This window comes from Ptychodera flava, chromosome 10, assembly GCF_041260155.1.
Source record: "Ptychodera flava strain L36383 chromosome 10, AS_Pfla_20210202, whole genome shotgun sequence".
Classification (NCBI taxonomy): domain Eukaryota; kingdom Metazoa; phylum Hemichordata; class Enteropneusta; family Ptychoderidae; genus Ptychodera; species Ptychodera flava.
Window position 1 is genome coordinate 15,839,937 of NC_091937.1, and position 17,119 is coordinate 15,857,055.

The following is a 17,119-nucleotide window of genomic DNA, read 5'->3' on the forward strand; positions in this document are numbered from 1 at the left end:
AGCCTCCCATCTTTTTGCATATGTATTTCTCTATTGCCCCTGTTGACCGAGATGTCTCGAAACCCGTGATTGCTGCTTTGCAGCTATATTTCCAATTGTGTTACATCAAACCTCTGAACGCATTTATACGAGAAGAAAATTGAGATAATTCCCATATATGCTGACTAGGTTCTACTGAAGTGTGAAAGCAGTAAAGTTCGACAAATTAAGTTTAGGCTAATATGCATCCTACACGGTACTTTCGACCTGGTTCGCCCCGTAATTTCGGAAAACGCAAACGCTGACATTGGGCTTAATATCCATCTGTTTATGCACGGCGCCGCCAGAGCTGGGGTCTTGTCAGCTTGAGCTACACAGCACATTACATCAAGTCTTACACCTACAGAGTCACACTCCAAACAGTGGCGGCGCTCTCACTTCCGTTTCACTCTGCTCCCGCTTTCACGGAGCAGAGTGAAACGGAAGTGAGAGCGCCGCCACTGTTTGGAGTGTGCTACAGAGTAGCGTACATCTAGCATCAACAGGTAGCTGATGAAATCGTGTTAAAAATTAATAGTCAGACATATATTTGATGGGTTCAATCGTCTCTAAGACGGCAGCGCTGATGGTTCGAAGGAATTTACATAAAGCTAAGGAGTCTCATGTGATCTGTGACCTAAAACCTTTTGCTTGACACCGTCGTCGCGTGTATCATCGAAGCAGACACAGAAAGTGTCTTGTTCCGTCCGGGTGCAGAACGCACGAAGACATTTACATAATTTTGTGTATGCATAGTGGTAAGTTAACAAATTCTCCGTAAGTGTTAGGTGAAATGGCTGTGGTAGTTTATCGAACTCTTTCAGAGCTTGAGCAGGAAGTGCAGCTCTGTCGGGACTGTTGCTCAGACAAACCAAAGTATCTGTCCTACCACTGCCCTCTGTGTCCAGCAGACGTTTTCAGACCAAGTCGGATTAAAAGAGTCAAACATCATGTGCGGGTCAGGCACTGGGAATCCCGAATCGGCAGTAGCGAGGAAGGTAAGGCTAGTACTTTCCGTTTCCTTTATTCTGTGGGTTAGAATATGTGATTTGTGTCATCTCGGCGATAAAGATACGTATATACATAATCATTTACAACATATATACACTATAATTGTTATCATTATTTATTTATTTATTTATTTATTTATTTATTTATTTATTTATTTATTTATTTACATGCTCATTTAACTCGTGCATATATAGAAAAAACAGTAGAAAAGTAAAAGTAGTCAAAATGTTAACAAAAATGCCAGTGAAAAAAATATCCAGATGCCTTGTGGATATTTTTCTCAGTTACATTTTTTTACATGAATGCCATCTTCAATAATACAATTATGCGAAGTACCCCTAGCTACTGGATAAAAAAGTGTGTCGTATTCAAAGCCAGCAACAGATATAGATGAGTATACACTGTATAAATACTAGTTGTGATATCGCAGCGGTACTGTGGCGTATATCAAACGCGATCGGGTCAAGGGTCACCGCCACAGGAACTGTGGTGGTGACCCTTGACCTGAGCGCATTCGATATATGCCACAAGTACTGCTGCGATATCACAGCTATATAAATATGAAATGCATTTTCTCTCAGAGGGCATGGGTAATACTAAATATACAGTGTGACCCGTTATCCATATATGTACTCTTCTCCTTTTAATAGGTTATTTTGCCACCAAATGCCACCTTCCACATGAAGGAATGAAGGGTGGGGGGCATTTCCACTGCCCAAATTGCCTGAGACCCTTCCGTCGACGTATTGACACAGTGAAACACTTCAAGAAATGCACAAGGTTTGTATTCTGAGATTTTCATACATTGTGCAATTAAATTTTCTAATTTTGCTTTTAACATACACGGTCAAATTTTAAAGCATCAATGCAACTGAAGTATTCGTACAGTATATAGGGTACACTGCTAGAAAACCACAGGCAGATTTCAGGACGAGCATGTAAGTAGGTCTGATCAATATGTGTAACAGACCCTGAGAAATAACCGTTCAATTGTTACAGGGGCCAGCAATACAATTTGCCTGATTTCGAGACTTTATATGGGTCTGTATCAGGCCTGATAGTGTAGGGTCTGGTACAGTGTTGTAATTTCAGACAATATCCAGACCTGTGATCACATCGACACTGGTGTCCAAACATATTTCAGTGTTGAATTTACAGGGCCTTATACATGGCCAGAAATAGTTATATTTCATTTTCAGGGGGTGTATACAGGGGTCTTAGCAAAAATGCAATTTTATTGGTGGAAGTGTATTGTGAAAATACTAAAAATATTCAGACTTGATTCGTGCTTGCAACATACAGTTGTTTACATACAGACCCAGTCACAACACTGACTCAACACTGACTCTACAGTTCTGCGATAGCCATGTCCTCAAAGCACCTTATACAGACACGGTCCCTCTATCCACCTGTGGTATAGGGACTGTGATACAGACCTGTAAAACAGTGCCTGTTACAACCCTGTGCCATCTTATCTGACGTATGACACAGACTTGTACCACAAAGTTGTAAAAGGGGGTCTGCTCAGGTTAGAGGGGTGAGGTTCGTTTTGCTGTGTAATAAGTGTTATCTCTAGATTCATTATTTTGATTAATCAGAAAACACACAATATCTGTAATGAATGTTTTGTAAACAATGATCAATATTTATAGAAAGTTGCCATTGGTATGGCTGTGTTATATTTTTTATAATCTGTTTTCTTTCAATACAGAAGTATCCAGGTTATAGAGCAGACTTGCACTGAGAATGAGACCATGACTGATAGTGGCAATGAGAACACCATAAGGAATGACATATGCAAGTAAGTATAAACCTCATACTCGTTAGGCTGATTTTGTATGTAGCCTGTTTGCAACTTTCAGATTTATTTGCTCTAGAATTGTCATTTCCAACGATCACAAGACGAACAATTTCTTTAATCCTTTTCCTGCCAGATGGTGTCACTTCCCCATCAGCCAAGTCAATAAAAAGTGGTAAAGAGCCAAAACCATACGCATTATTACCCACTTGGCTTTGTCTGTTGAACATGTAGCTTCGTTAGTCCATAAAAATCTTTGAACAATATCTAGATTTTCATGGGCCTTAAAATGTTCAATTTTTTTGTTAAAATGTACCATATAAGACATGTTGTGCTTTGCTTATTTTAACTAACTTAACCTGATGGTGAAATACTCTCTAAACAATTACCAATATCTATGGAAAACTGATGCACCTATGTTATGTTAATACGTTTTTCTTTCTATACGCTCATGAATACTGAGGATGAAGAGCAGTCTCACACTGATACTGGTAGTGGTAATGAGAACACCACAAAGAATGATGCACACAGGTAAGTATAAACCTTTGACAGGTGAAGCATAGGAAGGCTGACTGTAATGTATAAAAAGGCAAAAGTGGGGCAGGGTTTGAAATACCTGGTGGTCATGTGTCAAAAGACCACCAATCCACCAAGTTTTCGGGGGTCACACTAGTGCACTGCAGAGCTGTAAATCTTACATGCCTCTCACAGTTTATTGCTAGGAATATCCAGAAACAATAAATTGTCCTTGGAGATAGATATTTTAGCAGTTATGTAGTACACGTCTTGTCTGTTCAATCACAGTCCCTCCACTGTGGTTCAATGTCAGTCCTTCAACCCCACTCCACTCCACTCAAGTGAGGTGTTCCTTAGGAGTTTTACTGTTTACTGCTATGATTATTGTGATTAAGTCTGCAAACATTGCATAACATCTTTCAAATTTCGTGTAGCCATTAAAGTGACACAGATCAAGGTACAAAACTCTTACAAAACTTCATAATAGTAAAAAAATTGCAATATTTGTCATGTTATCAGCAGTAATTGTCATTTCTTGATTACTCAGTTTGTAATTCTGACAAAACTTAAAATGTGTCGAACAAATCCTTTGCATATAACCAGTCAGTCAGTCACTCATGCAGTAGTCAAGTTGATCTGGTGTGAAAATACCGAAAATTTACCAGTCGATTTACTGGGCATCCAACAAACCCATGTAGCAGCATGGTGGAATAAGATGTCAGCCCACTATTCACCCTATGGACCCTGACTTCCACAAGAATTACACTCTGATAAAGACTAATTTGTTTTGACCACCAAAATTTTGCAATTGACCACCAAAGTTTGTATCTGGTTGTCAAACTTGACCACCAAACAAATGAATAAATTTCGAACCCTGTGGGGGAATCAAACACTTATAAGGAGAGGGACTCTATCACTAATGAATCTCATTTCTTGGAAAGGGAAGATGACTTTCATCAAAAAACCATAAGTTGATCCATGGAAAATTGATGCACCTGTACTGTGTTATGTTATTACATTTTTCTTTCTATACACTCATGAGTACCGAGGTTGAAGAGCAGTCTCACACTGATACTGGTAGTGGTTCTGAGAACACTACAAGGAATGGTGCACACAGGTAAGTGTAAACCTTTTGTAGCATTGGAAGGCAGACTGTAATGCATAAAAAAGCAAAAGTAGGGAATAAAATACTTGTAAGGAGAGGGTAAAAAGAAGGACATTTCTTGTTCAACGCTTCATCAGCAATGTAACGTTGACTCTAATGTATGTTGCCTGCATGCTTATTTCATTGAAAAACTGTAATTTCATCACCACATCTTGTCATGAATATAAAGGAATTCAGTAGATTTCGATCCGATTTGATTTCACAAAGTGCGGCACACAGTCACCTACATGTATCTGTAGTGAAGACATCACAGTCAAAACACTTGACCAAATGAAGGCATCTTCACACATCTGATCTACTGTTGTTAGTGGTATTATACAGTGAATGAGTGGATCATTGTGCTAATTTTGTGTGGAATACATGGTGAGACACTGGTGAATCAATATTGCTTTGACCCTGGTCATGTGACAAGGGTCCAGGAAAATGGTTTCATATTTATGATTCGTCCTAGCGGTGTTTTGTGACCAAAGTGGAGTCCCTTCGTCAGTTGCCCAACTGCCATGTATCCCATCCATTTGGTTTGATGGTAGTCATCTTCCCTCTGAATGTAAAGGACGTAAAGGCAACTTCACACATCGGTTCTACCTTTGTTGGTGATATTGTATGGTGAATATATCATTGTGGTTTCTTGATAGTGGGAAACATGGTGATCAAAACATAGAAGTAAAGTGTTTTATTACTCAAGCCGGACTTCCACAACATGCTTTTCCAACACTGGAAAATGGGTACTAGTATTGATGCAAAATCTATCTGATTGCAGAAAAATTAAACGTCTGGAATGCTGGTTGGGGATACAGTTGTGACACAACACTCCGGATTGTGCACATAGTGAGTCAGTCAACAATGATTGACCCTATCACTAATTAATCTGGCTTCTCCTGGTAGAGGGAAGATGACTTTCATCACATAACCAAAAGTTCAGGTAATTGATTTTCATTCCTAAAACAAACTAATCATCGACTGATTAGTACAGTATTTACTGTTAACACAACAAATGAAACAGCAAAAGTTAAAAGCCGCACTTTTCAATCCCAGGTTCTCGCATTAGTGGAGTTCTCCTCCCAGTCAAACACTTGGCCAGTACGATGTTTGATTTCTATAACATTGATTACACAAACTGATCTCAACCTTTTGTCACCTTTTGCTAATCCTGCAAACAGAGTTTATGCAAGCTTTTGATTGACGGTCGGTTCAAATCACCAACGGTCATTGATTCCCCATCACAAACGCTCGAATTTCGTTAAAAACTGTCTTCCAGTCATGCTAGACTTTGAATATGACCACAGAGTTTGATCGGCAGCAACTTCGCGGTGACCGCTTGGCAGTCTGTCTATGTTTTTGCTGCCCGGGAAAACTAAAAAGTGGCATTTTCTTGAGCGTGTGCCCACGTGTTGCCTGTTTGGTGTCTACATACACAATGAATGCCGCCATACCTTGGCGTCCTTTAAAGGGAGGCTCCGCTTTAAAAGCAGAAATAAACAGAATATTTCTGTAAACAACCTTTCACAACAAACTTCTCTAATATCGTGAAAAAGAGCCTTTTCAAGCTTCAAATATGCCCCAATACAAAAAGACAAAGCGTACTTCGGCCAATGATTGGTCAATCACAACACCACACAACGGATAGCACACATATAGAGCCAGTCAACAGTGAGTAACTCTGTTACTAACGAATCTGGCTTTTCCTATTAGAGGGTAGACTTGGTTCAAGATGACTATCAGCAAACCGAACAGATGGGATTTACATACATTACAGCAGTGCGACTAGTAAGGGAGCCCCAATTTGATCCTGAAACACCTTTAAGACCAATCACAAAAATAAAAATGTTTTTCACATGACAGGGTTAAAACACTACTGATTGAGTGGTGTCTTGATCGCCATATATTTCACGCAAAATAACTAGTTCATCAGCAAAAAAGTCCTAAAAAACAGTTTCATATTTTTGATTCGTCCTAGTGGTGTTTTGTGACCAAAGTGGGGTCCCTTCATCAGTTGCCGAACTGTTATGTATCCCTTTCATTTGGTTTGATGATAGTCAACTTCCCTCTGAATGTAAAGGAAATAAAGGCAAACTCACACATCGGTACTACCTTCATTAGTGATATTATATTGAGTATATCAGTGTGGTTTGTGATAGTGCGAAACATGGCAATTTAAAGCTCCATAAGCTGTATCTTTTGGCTATTTTTTCAGAACTTTTGTTTTGTGGTTTAATTCCCTACACTTTCTGCATTGAATCCCTAAACTGTAATTTAATGCCAAGTATTTAGCATATCAACACAACCTATATGAGTATAATCTACCGGTTCATTGTTATTGTTGAAAATTGTATTCAAGTCCGGACTAGAATTCATTTGTAAACAATAAACAATGATCACTACACACATATAAGCTGTGTTGACAAAAAGAATACTCGAAATTCCAGCATGACAAACGGATTAGGGTCAGACACGGTAGTTGATATACAGAAGCAGAATATTGAAAAACTTGCCACATGTTACAGCTTATGTCCCTTTAAACAAAGAAATGAAGTATTGTATTTCTCAAACCAGCCTTTCTCAACATGCTTTTCAAGCACATGTATTTCACGCAAAATAACTATTATGATCCACTCATTTACTGTATCATTGCACTTACATCAGTAGATCCAATGTGTGAAGTTACCTTTTTTCCCTTTATATTCCTTCATTCACTCATCTACCGTTCCCATTGTTAGGGTGCTAGAGGTCGCGCACTCAATCCCTACTATGGATGCCTCTTCCACATTCGATGAAACACAAACAAAAGCATTTCACAAACATGTTACTGGTACCCACAACTGTTCTATGCCTGGAGCCGTGCCCTACTCAGAGCGACCTCTATTTGGAGGCATGCTGCAAGACATGTCTGGCCAGGTCTGGTTCAGAATTGGTAGACTCCAGGATAAAGTTATTTTACTTTCAGCTGCAGCCCAGGGAATTGGCAAAGCGGCTGCACTGGTGAGTGTTATCATACATTATTGTCAATAATTACGTGTTAGTGTCATAGTACTGTCACAATGATGGCTTTTGACGAGGTCAGCTTGATCAATGGTTTTGGAACTTCATCAGACACGCCTCCTCTCATCTGACTTGTGCCTTTATTTTTATGGAGAACAAAGGTGTTGCCTTGCTGTAGTTTGTGTGCTATTCATGTGTCTGTGCATACTTACTTTGGTTGTTTGGAGGTGTCTGAGAAGAGTCACGATTCAAATACACATTACGGGAAAGCTCCATTAACTTAGGAATACCCTACTTCCCTACTTAGTTATCAGAGGATCAATTTCACAGACCTGCCTTTCCTACAATGGCACTACAATGGTACCAGCTGGATAAGATAAACATAACAATGGAACATTCACACCTTGGGGGGATTAAAATAGTCTTCTGTTTGTCACCCGAGTTGGTCAGGCAAGGACCGGGGTTTCAGGTACCACAGTCCCTCTATCCCCGGACCGGTGGATAGAGGGACTGTGCAGGTACCATGCAAGTTAATGCAGTCTTTCCCTAATGAAAAAATCATTGCAGAGCATTATCATCATGAGTTATTTTGTATTTTTTAAACTGTAAACAGGCATTTGCCAAGGAAGGTGCTAAAGTCATTGCCACTGACATCAATGGAGAAAAACTCAAAGAATTGGATGATGTGCCAGGTGAGTGAAATTTGCAGCCTTGAAAGTGACCACATCTGATGTGGTCTATTTTAACATTTTTTTTTTCACATGCATAATTAATCCTTAGGCATTTTCAGTCTTTTTATCCCGAAAAGATGTTGGTTTTAGTTTGTATTGGTTCATTATTTAGACTAAGTCGGAAACTTCATACTTTATGTTTCCTGTGATCAAATTTAATTAGATAGAGAAATATAGATGGCAGAATCAAGCTGTACAAGCACATTTCACCATCAGACAAACTTGATTCATTGCAGAAAACGTCATACCATATGTGTCGGATCCATAATTATGTTCAGTCAGACTTGTGAGGGCGCTAGCCATCATTCACCAAACAAATGACATGTGTTCTTTTTCTCTCCTCTTGCTCTTTCAGGGATTGAAACAAAGGTGTTGGATGTCACTAACAAAGATGCCATCGCAGCCTTGGTTGGACAGATAGATAGAATTGATGTACTCTTCAACTGTGCCGGGTAGGAGGGAATTTTTCAGAAAGTTTCAGTTGTGATCATCAGAAGACTTACATTACTGGTAACTTTTGGTGTATTAACAGCCTTTTAAAGAACGTTTTTGTATGATACAATTTCTCGTTTTTCTTCCCGACTAAATTTCAGTCCTCATTAGAATTAAGTTTTCAACAACCATTGCATATTGTAAGAAATGTTTTGTTTGTGAAACTAATACTTTTTATATCAACATACTTTGGGATGATCAAGAAGAAAATATTCTCTTGTCCAAGAACAAAATCAATAAAAAAATCATCAACAGTTGCCGCTATTATGCCTTTAATGTTGTTTTAGAGTGATTTTGCTGTTGTAGATGTGAGTTCAATAACTCTTCTCACAAAAAAATCAACAGCTTTACTTCAAATACATTTTCTTTACAGACAGAAATGTTTTTAGTTATGAATCTTCATAATATCAAGAATTATTTATGATATCATTTATAGTTATGTCAGTTTTTCTTTCCATTCATCTCTGTGTTCAGTGTATTTTATTGATGGAAATGTTTTTGTTTTATTGTGTTGTCAGATATGTTGCACATGGTACTATTCTGGACTGTGATGAGAAAGACTGGGAATTTTCCTACAATCTGAATGTGAAAAGTATGTATTTGATGTGTCAGCAGGTCATTCCAAAGGTAAAGTGAGAAGAATATTCTCTTTTAACCCTTTCACCATGATGGTTTGGCCTAAACCCATTGTTATCAATGTTAAGTGTGGACTTTTTTACAGGTTATTAGGGGTGAGCAGGTTGATTTAACAGAGTTGATTTTGTTCAATGAACATGAACATCACATACTTACCAGGGTTTTCTCTTGACTGTGCAATTGCACAAATTGCGCATTTCAGGTCATTTTCTGCCCTTTAAAAGTTACTGACAGTGCGAAAATCCCTCACAAAACACAGCAAGCAAATGCGCCCATGTGACGGTGACCAAAGCTCATTGTGTAGTGACCTGTAAATTTTCTATTGTGTCTGCCCCCTAAAATGTAATGTCTGCCCCCTAATTTTGATGAATGGGGCAGAAATTGCCTCTTTCAGTGAACATGCAGAGAAAACACTGCTTACAATGATTAATTGAGCTAAAGTTTCCCTGAAAAATAATATTCAAAAAGAAATAACCCAAAGTACACAATTTTATCCCTCTTTTTATCCCCCACAGATGATTACCCAAGGTGGTGGCAGTATAATAAATATGGCTTCCACTTGTTCCAGTTTGAAAGGTAGGTTTAATCAACTACTTATTTGTTTAGAGTCTAAGAGTTTAAGATTCCACAATGCCAACGCATCCACCTTGAAAGCATCATACACTTGACTTTTTGAGATTTGAGCAAGTTTTACATAGTGGCGAGAAAAACCTCAAACTTTATAGCAACGTTTTGTTGCCAACATTTAGAGCTATGTGACTGGAAATCATCGTTAGCTTTACATTTTAGGTGCTGCAAATAGATGTGCTTATGGCACCACTAAAGGTGCTGTGATTGGCCTAACTAAATCTATAGCTGTTGATTTTGTGAAACAAGGAATTCGTTGCAATTGTATATGTCCAGCTACAGTCGATACGCCATCATTGCAGGAGAGAATTAATGCACAACCAAACCCAGAACAGGTACCAACTTATATTTATTATGTAAATTACTGTATTTAATTACATTGCAATATTCATGTAAGGTTTTTCCCTCATAGCGTATTTTCAATAAGTATATTCATTTACCCATGCCCATATTGCTACATCCTAGTGACGTTCACTGTAAAATATCAGCCGTGATATTTCACGGTAAACGTCGAGATATGCACGATGAACGTCACCAGTTTTAGAGTTTCCCGAACTACATTAGCAGTTTGTTGGTAAACAACGTAAACAACAAAATGGCTGCCGCTCCCCGCCTGCGAAGCGATGTCGCCGACGTAAAAACTTGAAGGGCTTCGAGGAACACGGGTATTTCTGGTTGCAAAATACGGAAATATCACGTTGAGTCTTGAAATTTTTTCCCATGGTATTTTTTTTGGTCAAGTTCTAGCAAACATTCTGCCTTTCGCACGGCGCCGGCGCTGTGCACCGGTCTCCACCGAGCAGGTAGTGAGCGCGTGGCGTGACAGCGATGTCGTGCGCGCGACGACTGTTGACATGGCAACTCTAAGGGTAAACTAACAAAATGGCATCCTCTCCGCGCGAGCTCCGTGCCGTACGACGATCGAAATCAGGATAGATTTAAAGCTGAGCAGTTTTTGATCGTTACAGTTGTAATAGCATATTGCCCCTTAAAATATTCCTTCTGTATGACGATTTTTGTATCCCGGTGTCTTTCTTCTTTGGTTTCATTGAGATATGGACGACTTGCAGCGATGTCGCGCGTGATGTTGACATCTTCGTCGTATACTTTATGAATGAAGCCTGTTCACATAAACATTCTGATATTTATGCGCAAGGCGTAATAAAGTAAAGCCTCAAAATTTAAGGTTTTTTGTTCTATTAGTAAAAATTCCCTAAAATTATGGGCATGGGTATATGATAAATCGGTTATTACCCAATATCGCCTGTTCCTTGTGTCGTATCAGCATTCGTGTCATTTGTGCTGCGTCAGACACTCGACTTCGTCTCGTGTCTGACGCAGCACAAATGACACTCATGCTGATACGACACAGGAACAGGCGATATTGGGTAATAACCTCTAAGTATATTCTGTTTCTAAACCCCACAGGTGAAAGTGTCTAATCCAGGGACGCTTTGATCCCCTGGCTATTACATGAATACAGTTTAATTCAAATTTTGAACTGTATTTACTGTAATGGTTGTAAAATCAAAAATCATGGAAACCTTAGTTCATTGAAATATTCGGGCATCCCTCCATTACTTTCTTATGTTTGGCATGTGGTTGTAGCTCGTTACACACCTTAAAACTTGTGTAGACATTGTGAAGCTGTAAAAATTGATTTGTGTATAGGTCTCAAAGACAGTCGCTAGCTTATTTTGATGCGATGTTTGTAATTTTAAGATAAACATCATTGAGTTCACTTTACATTGACAATTACAATTCTAGCTCTTTGATTTATAAGATCAATGTTATGTATCTTTAATATTTGTAGAAGCTTGGCCAATGCATACATGTACTTGTCCAAACCCCAACAAACATTTCTACTTGACAGAATTGTTTTACTAAATAAAATATATTCTTTATAAATGATGAACGTGTTGCATCAAAACAACCCTTTTTACTGCAGTTTTTAGCTCATATTTGGTATATGTATAAATACCACAAGAGCTTATATGGTAAGTCTGTGGCATCTGTATGTATGTATATATGTATGTATGTATGTGTGTCTGTCTGTCTGTCTATCCACATCAAAAGCTCCAAAACCGCCGCACCTACCAGCGTAGTATTTGGTGTACAGGTGCACCCAGGGGTGGAATGTGAATTTGTTCAAATGAATGTGTCAATATCAAAAATATGCAAGTGAGGTAAGAAAAAGTGAAAATCCTGCACATGTGTGGGAGTGGTGTTATTAACTGAAACAGCTTATACATCTGAGGTATAGGTTCTATGAGGCATGACCTTATTTGTATGCAGTGTACCTTCTGTGTGTTGGAGTGGTAGCAGTAACTGAAACAGCCTACACAATGAGTCATTTCCTGTCATTGTTCATGAACTGTTACATATTGGCAGACCTCAAACTAAGAGGGACTGTGTTGAAACATTCCTCTGCTATGTGTGTTCCTAAAGTTGACCTCCAGTACCTAAAGTTTCAGACCTTATTTACTTTTGTCATTCTTGTTTTTCTGTTTTAAATATTTCTTAAATGCACCAATTCAAACCAAATGTGAGCACACTGTCCTTGACAGTATTTTTTTCTCTACCTCTCTCTACAATCCAACATTTGTAAATTTCTTAATATAAACATTATATCCACAAATTCATCTGGCTACCTGTCTGATCCAGATTGGGGTTCACCTTTAGGGTCATGGGTCAGGAAACTTCCAGAATTTCATACAAACTATGTCAATTTATTGTATGTCTTACATTTATATATTGTCAACTAACAAAAAGTCAATCAACACCAACTCCTGAATTTATTTCATTTTGAATGAACATGTCTTTTTTTTATAAAGGCCAGGGCTGATTTCATAGCAAGGCAACCATTGGGAAGAATCGGTAAACCTGAGGAAATAGCAGCCCTCTGTGTTCATCTTGCATCAGATGAGGTAAGAAATTTTAAAGCACCTTCTACAGGTATATGTCAACCCAAAAAAAAAAATAGGTTTCACAGTACAACAGACTCTGTTGTTGTCACTATGTTTTGACAATACATGGTTATTCTTGTGACGGTTTCTTTGAATGTGTTCCTGCTGTAGCAGTGCATGATAGGGACCGCTATCTGAACAGCTGTGCTGATCATTTGCGCCAAATGGATTGGAAGATATATTTGAAATCGGTTTTAGTCATGAATAAATGACATATAATCAAGAATAATCAAGATTTCTTAACTAACTGCATGTTCAAATCATGTCCCAAACAGCTTAAATCAACAACTAGCTTGAATAGATTATTTTTGCTCATATCTTGTTAAATATGATCTCATTTGGCAAAAGTAAATTCCCTCCCTGTTTTAACCCTTTCACCCCCAGTTCCCTGTGTACAGGTTCAACTTTACCATAGAAAACAATTGATTTGGGACAAACCATGGTGGTGAAAGGGTTAAGTACACAGTATCACTGTAACATTCACATGTAACAACTTCCAATTGATAATTTCTGTGTCTGTGTGTCTCTCTTCCTTGATAGTCTGCATTTACAACTGGGAGTGTCATGGTAGTTGATGGAGGCTGGACAGCATGAAAAGCAGGATAATCAGGACAACCAGACCACAAAGTGATTTTGGGGTCTTGTATTTTTTCCTCGTCATTCCAGTGAGGCAGACCTGAGTTGGTGGCTTATAAAAACTGAGATGAAAACTCAAAAACAGGGAACAGAATTTTATGTGGTATTTCGCAAAAGGCAGCAATTCCTCATTTGTATATACTAGTAATGTATAAAACACTTCTTTCCATTTTAACAAATGAAAATGAGAGGACTAATTTATTTATTTCTACAAATACTTCAAAACTTGACCACAGATAGGTTTTTGAATAAACTCAAAACTGCTAGTCTGAGATTAGCAAGTCTGTATGCGGTCATGAAGGCAATGCTAGTCTGGTTCCCTGACCCATTTCCCCGGTAGAGGGCGTGGGGAAATATAGGGTCAGGTACCGGCTAATGTAAACATGGACGCTATTGGGTTAAAATAAAACAAGCTGTGATTGGATGAAAGTAACACTTGTAACTTTTTCTCATCTTTCTTGGGTTTCGCACTTTCAGGCTCACTTGACACCAACTTCTTGTTTGTACCACAAAGCCGTGGAGGTAGAAAGAAAGACTTTCTACCTCCATGATTAGCCACTGTGACTTAGCACACCTCTTAATACTTTTAGAACGTCGACATGATGCCTGGCATTTTTCACGAAATTCAGACACCATTCTATCCGTCAAAATCAATCGTCGTTCACAATTCCAACAAAGTTTGCTTTCAATTAGCTGTGATATCGCAGCAGTACTTGTGGCATGTATCGAGCGTGCTAGGGTCCATTGGGGTCACGCCACAGTCGGCGATGACCTCAATGACCCTAGCGCGTTCGATACACGCCACAAGTACTGCTGCGATATCACAGCCAGCCTTCAATCATCTCTATTTCCCCGTTACTTCTGGATTAATCCATTCAGTTTATGTTTCCCGTCTCGTGTGCCAATGTTTTTGGTTTGGATACCAGTGTTCGAACATAATTCTGATCCAGTCGAATTTTGACCGGCGTTTTCATGGCAGCAGCCATTTTTGTTGTAGCATGTTCTGTCAGGTGACTAACCTCCGCCATCTTGAACAAAATTCTGTTCAAGATGGCTACCCGGTACCTGACCCTATATTTCCCCACGCCCTCTACCGGGGAAATGGGTCAGGGAACCAGACTAGCGGTCATGAAGGCAATGCAAGGCCAGAGATTATGAAGTACCATTAATATGACCCAAAAGTTATACCAACAAAGTGCTACAAACTATAAAAATATGGTAGAGAGTCACATCTGTATGACATAATTCTATACTTGCCGTATTTCGATGACATCATCATCCTTGACATAATCCTATACTTGCTGTATTGAGATGACATCATCACCCTGTGACCTTTCACCTCTCAGTCTTCATTCATTGATTACAGTGCCTTTGAACACATTAACAATCAAGGACTGGACCATGTTTCAAACATGAACGAACCGGTTGATGTTTTGAAAGCAGAAATGCAGGTTTACATTGATTGCATTGATTAGAAATTGGAGAGTGATCCTTGAACATCTAAAAAAGTTATTTATCAGCATATGATGTTGGTCTGTGAGAAAATGACCTGTTGGTGTTGTTACAACAAGAATTTTGCACACAAATGTGTAGAAGTATGTGTGAAGGAGAACTAGAATGTGCAGCCACACATGATTTTCTAAAAAAATGAAAATATTAGAGAAATATTTGCAAGATTTACTGTATAATATTTTTTACACCTGTCTATACTGGGATGACCTGCTTGTGCCATCTGATTACTGAGGTCACAGTTGGGCGCCCTCTAGTGTTAGTAAGCTTGATACACAAGTGCAATGCATTGCAATACATTCACTGAAACACCGTCCCTCCACCCAGGATGGAGGGACGGTGACTGAAATAAACATCCTGTAAAAACATTACAATGAACTCCATCTCTTCGACACTTCGTGTTTTTGTGATTTAATCTCAATAAAAATCTATATTTGATCATTAAAAGTGATTTTTTGCTGAGTTATTGAGCATGGTGAATATCATTTCTGTTATAAAGCTGATTTGCTTGAGCATGTTGCAAAACCATAAGCTGAATGGTGTAATTCCACTGTGATGGGAAAATGTGTACATCTTAAACAATTCTAGGCGCTGAACATAAATTCCAACACATGGAAGGAATTTCAATTCACTTTATTTATCAGCTGATCACTCATTTCAAGCTAATATACTTGTGTGTCAGATATCAATACTTCAAGTTTGGAGCTGTCTTAGACTGTAAAACTTTATAATAAAACCAACACAGCATTTTATGTTGTACAGCAAATAAATTCTGACCAGTTCTTATAGTTGTGAAATTTCTGGCATCAAAAATATTAATAATGATGGGAAGCTAAACATTGCTTTAACATGCATGAGCAGATCTCTGCGTATGGTACAATATAGTTGTACTTTATTTGTGTCATGCATGACCAATTAAACTTATAACCAAAAGTAATCACGACAGGGAAAAATCAGCAAACACAGCGTAATTCTTTTTAATCTTTTATGAAATAAAAGGCTCAAAAGCTGTAATGTTACAATATTTTCATTGTTTCATAAAACCCCGATATTTTACTGTCTTAATCTTCTCCAAAATGTATCTTAAAATACTCACTAAGTTCTGCAAACACATTCACATGTGCGAAATGTGCGATGCTATTGTTAAAATGCATTTGTTGTTGGGAATGTTAGCATAGGGTGTAATACGAAAAGACACCAGGACAATTTCTATAGAAGAGATATTGCTAGAGGCACCTGAAGACATTTAATACAGGTAGTCAAGCATCTTGACCCCCTAGGATTATCGCAATTTGTAAAATCGTTCAGTGTAGGCCTGGTGGTCTTCAGACTTGCCCAAATTTCAAGCAACTTTAAGTCTTTGGTATGCCCTTACCTATTTGCATATGCGTCAGGGTCACATGCTTTCGAGTGTTGTGCCAGTCCAATAAAACAATCTAAAAGAACTGTTTTCTGCGATCTTCATTCGAGACCACAACAATTTTAATGGCCAATATAAGTCGGGTGTGAATTGGGTTGTTTCAAATCAAATCGGCGCCCACCAAGCCGTTTTGGATGTGCATTCGACATTTTATCTATGGTGATTTTGCTGTTTTGTTTATATTGTCACGACTTTCTCCACAGCGCATATGACTTGCGGCATGGGCGTCTTGTATACGTTTATGACGACTGTTCCTTACAAACACCGGGCCCTCACTGAACGATTTTACAATAATCTTAGGGGGTCAGGTGACATGGATAGTTTTTCACTTGTTAAAAATGTCGCTAATTCATCTTCAATTCAGGGAAAAAATATTGTTGGTACGAACGCAGTGTCTCGTTCACCCTTAATAAATAAAGTTAAGAAGCATCAAACAATTAAATTTGTAAAGAAAACGTGTAATCACAGCTGTCGAAGATCTGGAAATTTCACAGTAATGAAAGTTTCACAGTTATGAAAACTGGAAGTTTCACAGAAATGGCTTTGTCGAATGAAACTGTGTATATGGTACTGTCAAAAATGAAATTTCAGCCTGAAGTTAAAACAGGCGCATTT

General features: G+C 38.5%; 1 protein-coding gene across 3 annotated transcripts in view; it reads left to right on the plus strand.

Annotated features, from left to right (window-relative positions):
• Positions 1-554: 554 nt before the first annotated feature.
• LOC139142114 (dehydrogenase/reductase SDR family member 6-like) overlaps positions 555-17,119 on the plus strand; it is a 49,787-nt gene continuing 33,222 nt past the window's right edge. Inside the window, exons 1-14 of one of the 3 annotated variants that reach the window (XM_070711940.1) lie at positions 555-1,016; positions 1,680-1,809; positions 2,741-2,830; positions 3,291-3,358; positions 4,386-4,460; positions 7,226-7,487; positions 8,101-8,179; positions 8,574-8,670; positions 9,229-9,337; positions 9,862-9,922; positions 10,136-10,308; positions 12,808-12,900; positions 13,480-13,876; positions 14,710-15,531. In XM_070711940.1, the coding sequence (XP_070568041.1) occupies positions 2,825-2,830; positions 3,291-3,358; positions 4,386-4,460; positions 7,226-7,487; positions 8,101-8,179; positions 8,574-8,670; positions 9,229-9,337; positions 9,862-9,922; positions 10,136-10,308; positions 12,808-12,900; positions 13,480-13,533 (1,077 nt within the window). In that variant the 5' untranslated portion in view covers positions 555-1,016; positions 1,680-1,809; positions 2,741-2,824 and the 3' untranslated portion in view covers positions 13,534-13,876; positions 14,710-15,531. Of the gene's footprint in view, positions 1,017-1,679; positions 1,810-2,740; positions 2,831-3,290; positions 3,359-4,385; positions 4,461-7,225; positions 7,488-8,100; positions 8,180-8,573; positions 8,671-9,228; positions 9,338-9,861; positions 9,923-10,135; positions 10,309-12,807; positions 12,901-13,479; positions 13,877-14,709; positions 15,532-17,119 lie in introns of those variants that run through there. The other 2 variants (XM_070711939.1, XM_070711938.1) reach the window with 2 other exon arrangements.